Consider the following 6,845-nt stretch of genomic DNA (forward strand, 5'->3'; position numbering starts at 1 on the left):
CTCTTTATCTACATATATTTTTGTGCTCACAAACACTGTTTTTCTTCTTTCTACCCCCCCCCCCCCCACCCACCCATATTTGCTGCTGTAGACTGTAAATTTCCCCAGTGTGGGACAAATAAAGGATATCTTATTATTATTACTTTGGTCAGATGAAACCAAGGTTGAACTTTTTGATATACAGTCATTCCAAAAGAACGCCCTCCCTACAGGGAGGCCTGGACTGGTCGTCGTCTGGATAGGCTCCAGCGTGCCTCGACCCTCGCGATTTTAAAGCAGTTAAGATAACAGATAGAGACTTGACTATTACGTTTTTTATTTTTTTATTTTCAGTACAAAAAGATGTGTTGCATGTATTAAACGCTTCCTGATTCAGTCGGATTTACGTGCTACATTCCCAAATACATAAATGATAACATTTATTCAAAACTGATAAATGATACATTTATTCAAAACTGATATTGCAGGGTAAATTGTTGAATCGTTGTCAGATTGGAAGGCTTACCAAGCCATTTCCAACAAATCAAATTACAACTCATTGCATCATTGGAAAATACACAGTTTTAACGTTCACAGCCTGCACCTCTTGAATCACCCCCACTAGATGGTAGAAATTGATATTTTTTGCGCTTGCACCGGTCTTATACTGTCTTCTATTACAGTACGTCTAATATTTTCTTGCAGGTTTGGAATTACATGCAGGACAAACATAGTGCCTCAATAGTATAAGAAATTGGAGTGAGTTGATTTTCATGAAACATATATAAAATTAGTTCTTGCACTTTATGTTGGTTTGTTGTTTTGTGCCTTGAATGGATTTTTTTATGCACAACAGCCTTTGCACTGAAAAAAAATCACACTATGTAGTTATTTTGTTGTTTGCTTCAAACCCTGTATTGTTGAATAGTGGATATTTTATACAGTATTGTATATGCCTTAAGAAATGTCTTATTATTAAGAGCACATATTTTGCGTGTATGTATGTGTATTTTGTCCATATTTGAATGGCATTTTTTATACAACTGTTTAGGAAGCACATGGCCCCCTCCAGCATTGAAATTGCCCCTCCCAGACTTGCATGTTAAAAACCGGCACAATGAAAACAAAAATCTATGTTAAAACAAATGAAGAAAAAAAAGAAATGTATCCACTTATTTTTCTTAACATCAAATACAGAAGCTAGTGATTGTAGTCGTCATAAAGGCGTTCACGATTTCCACCATATCGGTCGCGCTGATCGTCAAGCCTGTCGCGACTTCCTCTGTATTCATTCCGTTCTTCCAGGCGATCTCTACTGCCACCGTAAAGATTACGCTGATCATCAAGCCTATCGTGACTGAAGCGACTGCGCTGGTCATCAAGCCTGTCGCGACTTCCTCTGTAGTCATTCCGTTCTTCGAGCTTATCGCGACTTCCTCTATAGTCATTCCGTTCTTCTAGGCGATCCCGACTTCCGCCATAACGATTGCGATGATCATCAAGCCGGTCTCGGCTGTCGCGGCAATCATCAAGCCTGTCACGACTTCCTCTGTACTCATTCCTATCAAGGCACTCACGACTACCATGGTATTGATTACGCTGGCTAGCCTGGTCTCGCTCATTCATATATTGACCACTATCGGAACCAAGATGATTATCTTCTGGTGTGAGTCCAACAGTTCCCATGTTGTGACTGTTTTGTGGAACAGCGTCTTTGTATTCCACCTGATTTGTTTCAGCATTAGACTCTTCATCCTGATATTGAGGTCTGGCTGCAGGAGCATCTGAAAATTGAATTTCTTTGGAGGATCTGAGGCATCAAGAACAGAAACAGAAAAAGCGTTAAGACCTGGTTGCACCCTTAATATTAAGGATCTGTTTTGTGTGAGAGGTGTGAGAGTAAACAGGACATACCTGTCAACGTTCTTATTCTTTTTTGACCTTTTCTTGTAGCAACAAAAGATGAGAATGCCGAGAAGAATAAATCCAGCGACAACACCGCCAATTATACCCGCTGTGCTCCCGAAGTTCATGCCGCCTAGAGTGTGGAAGAAGGACAGACAAGACGGTCTCTTCTTATATTTTCAGGGCCAAATCACGGACAGTGTCTCTATATGTGCCTTGTGACGGACTGCTCACCAGTCAGGGGCGCAATTTGCCTTCGTTAGTTAATCCTGCAGGAAAAGCTAGTAAAAGCCTCCTCATCCTCACATTAGGCCCGCCTCCCAACTACATGTTCCGGAAGTAACTGTGTGTGACACTTGTCCTGGTCTATCACTGATAGCTAAGCAAGATGTTGACACTCACCAGGCATCACTGCTAAGGTGAAGTTGCAGCTGTCGGAGCCAACCCGGTTTGTTGATACGCAGATAAAGAATCCAGACGTCTCTCTTGAAATATTAAACAGGGAAAGCGCTCCATCTTCTAAGGTACAGAATAATCATCTGGTAAATTTTGTGATCATTCACATCGATTAAACTGTTGAACCTCCTATGCTGAATGCAATTTGTTCTCTTTTGACTTCCAAGATTTAGTGATTTTTTTGGTGTGAAGGTAATTATAAATATCAGTAAGTTCCATTTCTTGTTCTATGGTTATCATTACATTTTTCCTCTTTGCCATCATTGGTACCCTTCTATGGTGGCATCACAAAAACTCCAAAGGCAAAGCACACTTGTAGAATTAAACATTTAGATGTCAAACAGCATTCAATCATGTCAGAGGTTTGGTTTGATTTTTGAGGCAAATTCTTCCAGCTGTGCCACTTCAGTGGTGTTTCATTTTCAACTTTTCACTGTATATTCTTGCATCGATGAAAGCGTTCTCAAACCAAACATACTCTCAGTAGTTTTGGGCGGAAATCGTCTGGGGATGTTTTCTACACTGTAGCTTTTCCATTCATAGGTCGGTTTTGGGGAGCCATCCTCAGACATGCAGTTGAGGGTGACATTGTGCCAATATTCTGCTGTTCCCTGCAGCCTGCACAGAGGCTTGGAGGGAGGAACTAAAACATGAAGACAAAAACAAAGTCATAAGTGATTAGCTGTATTGGACAGAGCAGTGACCATATCGGCATATGAGTTGTTTTTACCCAGCACCAATAGGGAAGTTGAGGCCGCAGTAGTTCCTTCATCATCATTTGGTATCTTGACGCTGCACTGGAAATGACGGCTGTCCTGTACGGTCACCTTTGTGAGATGCAGTGTGCTCTGTTGTTTGACAATATCCACTTCCATGAATGCCCGGCCTTCATATGGGGGGGCGATGTCAACTGCGTTGTTTAAAAAATAGGTGGCCACAGGTTCCTGGACAAAAGACATGCAAAAAAAACAACAACAATCGATTAATGCTCTCCAGGCAAGTTCATCGAATCAGTCACTACAGTTCCGATCCCGAACTACAGGGTAGCACCCAATTTGAAATGGCAATATGAAGTATTTATTTGTTGTAAAACATGTTTTCAGTTTCTTTTCGTTCTTTAATGGGGGATTTATTTATTTACAATAAATGGATAGACATGTTAAGCGACTGATTGGCTTGCAACCAGTTCAGGGTCTACCGCGCCTACTGCCCGAAGACCGCTGAGGTAGGCTCCAGCACGCCCTTAGACCCTTGTGATAATAAGCAGATTAGAAAATGGATGGATGGAAAGGTACTTTTTGTTATTCATGTGAGCAAAGAATAAAAGGAAGCACAATAATGTCCAAAGTCATCCCACAACACCCCACCAATTTTAAATTGTCATTGATGAAAGAGAAATAGCAAAGTATAACACAGGTTACATCAAAACATATCAACAGCCTCTTTTACATGCTGGAAGATCACAGTAACAGAACATCCTGCATTTATCCGCTTATGCTTTTTATACAGAACCCAGCAAAGGAGGGATAATGCCAAAAATGTGTCAAATCTTCATTCTTCAATCACATAACAGATGTGAATGACATTGGCCAGTTTTTATGAGTCGTACCAGTTTCTGGTATGACTCATAAAAAACTTTGGACCGCAACAATTGGTCTTAACGCAACAGGGCAGTAGAGGTGATTTGTCAAGTGTTCAAATTCACAACCCAGTCCCACTATTCACCTTTTACACTGGTGTCATCCTGCCTCTGTTAAGGCTTTGACAATACTGTACCTCCAAAGGTGGCAGGATGAGTTGTTGACTTTCATATTTACATTATAGTAACCCCCACCCCCTCCCCCGAAAAGTGAAAAAATCCTGGTTTAACAGGCATTATAAACCCCCTAAAGGCCATAGTTATCCTCAAATACCATGCAAATATGCCCCCCAAGCACGTTGACATGGTGAAAGCCCCATGTTTGACTTTCTTTAAAGCTAACGGAACAAATGCAAAGTCATTCAATTAATGGCTCACCATTGGATCCTCGACCACGTCTGGATACGCTTCCCATGTGAGAAGCAGCATGTTGAAGTTGGGTTTTGCCGGAATAAAGGAACACGTCAGAATAATATCTTCTCCACTCGCAACCTCATATTCTTCCTGTGGGATCGAAACCTGCAAACTCCTGCAGGCGGGAAGCACTGAAAAGAAAGTGAAATGCTTAATCTGCTTTTTTGTTAGACAAGAACAGGAGAAATAATGAAATATTTTTTTCCTCTGGTTGCCTAGGTGTGCTCAGCACAAAAGCAAATTAACCTGCTTCCTGTATAGAGGCAAAGCGTTGGCTTAATGATTGACTCTCATGATCATATAATCAAGGTGTGGTGTGGATTTTTAGAAAAGACATACAGTGTACCTGTTAGTGTCAGAAGTAGATGCCATGCAAGTCGTTTCGTTCCTGTCATTTTTAAAATCAAACAAAGTATGAGCGTGATGTCCTTGGAAGAAAAGGCCGCCTAACGTTCTCGGCGATTGCTTTCTCAGGTGAGGAGTGTTTGACTCCTCCTGGTAATAAGTGAACGGTTATAGGTCACGTGACACCAAACCACCAATAAGGGTTTCACCGAAACTCTCCCACGACTAGCAGCACACAGCAATAGAGTGGAACCTCCAAAGCGGAACACAATGTGTTCAATTCAATTTTTTTGGACATAGAGGAACGGAGGCGAAGGGCCCAACTGTTGCCATCACAAAACCATTACAATTAATTTCATTTACTGGTGTATAAAAACAATTTACATTCACATCCACTTGATAATGTTAATGTCTATGTAATTGATATTTATTTAATTGTATTGATCATGTTGTACTGAGCAAACAGACCCTCAGTTTCAGATATTCTCAACAGTTCCTTATCTGGGTCTATGGTTGTTGCACAAAAAGCAAAAGAAAAAGCAAAACGGACTTATTGAGTCCTGTAGATGCTCACTGATCTTAAATTGAGAGAGATTTGCTGAGGTTTGAAGTATCGTTTGACGTTCGAGGCATATTTATACAGAACATGTTGGTTGAACTACAAATTCTAAAACTTTTTCGCTGCGCATCTTTGGAGGTTCGGCTGTGTATAATATGATACATACTTGAGTATAATGCAAAATTATATTTGGAAATATGTCATATGTTCAATTAATGTAATAGTTGGACACTCCAGGCAAAATATTTTTTGTATTACACGTTTTAAGGTACTCCAGCTTGAACATGCACATTCGGTGTTTCTCTTTAGGTGACCTGTGATGGATTGGCGACCAGTCCAGGGTGTACACTGCCTTTCACCCAAAATTAGCTGGGCTAGGCTCCATCTCATCCATGACCCTAAAATTCATGAATATTTATTTTCCTCCTTTTGACCTGCAGGGTGTAGCATTGGACCAATAAAGACGCTGTCTGATTAACCGTTTTGCAACTTGATCAAGAAACATGCCTCTCTATACAGCAGAGATAAAAACACCATAAATGAGGTTGAGTCATGTTGTAGCTGGAAGCGAGTATTGTTTTCAATTGGTTGCCACGATAACTAAAATCTGTAATATTTGTTTGAGCGTGTTATTTTATGAATGTGTATTTGTTTCCAAATAAGCCTCGATATTTATGTTTTTCTTGCAAATCTTTTCAAATTATGTGAAGACGTTGTACTTGACTGGAGTGGATACACAAGTCCTTTGACAAACCTATTTTATTATCAATTTCCTGCCATAATCTCTAGCTTTTACGATGAAGTGATAAGGCTGAAGGTGTTTAGTGAAACTCTTCTTGACAATGAGTTGCACATTTGAAGATTCCCAAGAGCATTTCTTCTTTATACGGTATATACTGTATATATTTTTGCCAGTAGAACCTCTAAAGTCGAACATAAATGGTTCCAAACAATTTTACATAGGAAATAATCGAAGTACAATTTATCAGTGTTCAGTGAAGTTTATGATTCTGAACTATTTTTCCCACAGGAAATAATGGGAAGTAGAAATTATTTGCTGCAGCGTCAAACTGCCACCATCGTAAAACCTCACTTAACGGCAATGTTTTAAGTGCCATTTTAACTTTTTTTAAACAGTCATACAAGTGTGAAAAGCTAACCACTGGTGAACACTTCACACAAACTTTAAGAGTAGTCACGTTAGGGAAGGCGTGGGAATTTGGGATGCATTTTTATGTTTAAAATGAATGTGTATGTTTCTGTCTTTATCTGTTTTTAATTGGTACTGATACAACCACCATACCGTATTTAACACTTCTGGTTGAGTGTGTTTTCTCTATAGGTGCCTACACCATCTTGCAGACTAAAAACGGACAGACCCCCACAGCCTTGCACTGACTAAACTGTTACCATCGGCTTCAGGCGTTTTGCTGAAATGATGGCGGAATATCCAGCTCCAGGAAATTTAAAAACAAAAATGCTTGTTTGCCAACAATTGACGAGCATGCAGGTGAGAGGATGGAGAAGCAATTCAAACCCTTCTAAGGC

At 40.1% G+C, this 6,845-nt stretch overlaps 1 protein-coding gene across 1 annotated transcript; it reads right to left on the reverse strand.

Moving 5' to 3' along the window:
• Window positions 1-418: 418 nt before the first annotated feature.
• LOC147198238 (cell surface A33 antigen-like) lies at window positions 419-4,877 on the reverse strand. Its single transcript, XM_086124435.1, has 7 exons — window positions 4,740-4,877; window positions 4,358-4,524; window positions 3,071-3,284; window positions 2,819-2,983; window positions 2,287-2,403; window positions 1,894-2,017; window positions 419-1,789 (listed from the first exon to the last, which is right to left on the reverse strand). The coding sequence occupies exons 1-7, from the start codon at window positions 4,786-4,788 to the stop codon at window positions 1,180-1,182; spliced, it is 1,446 nt and encodes a 481-aa protein (XP_085980561.1). The 5' UTR covers window positions 4,789-4,877; the 3' UTR covers window positions 419-1,179.
• Window positions 4,878-6,845: the final 1,968 nt, after the last annotated feature.

This window comes from Hippocampus guttulatus, chromosome 11, assembly GCF_054856545.1.
Source record: "Hippocampus guttulatus isolate MCC_2025c chromosome 11, RoL_Hgut_1.0, whole genome shotgun sequence".
Taxonomy (NCBI): domain Eukaryota; kingdom Metazoa; phylum Chordata; class Actinopteri; order Syngnathiformes; family Syngnathidae; genus Hippocampus; species Hippocampus guttulatus.

Coding starts and splice junctions, on each gene's coding strand:
- LOC147198238 (XM_086124435.1), bottom strand. CDS start 4,788: ATGACAGGAACGAAACGACTTGCATGGCATCTACTTCTGACACTAACA. Junction 4,525..4,739: donor TCTACTTCTGACACTAACAG/GTACACTGTATG, acceptor CTTTCTTTTCAG/TGCTTCCCGCCTGCAGGAGT. Junction 1,790..1,893: donor AAGAATAAGAACGTTGACAG/GTATGTCCTGTT, acceptor TTGATGCCTCAG/ATCCTCCAAAGAAATTCAAT.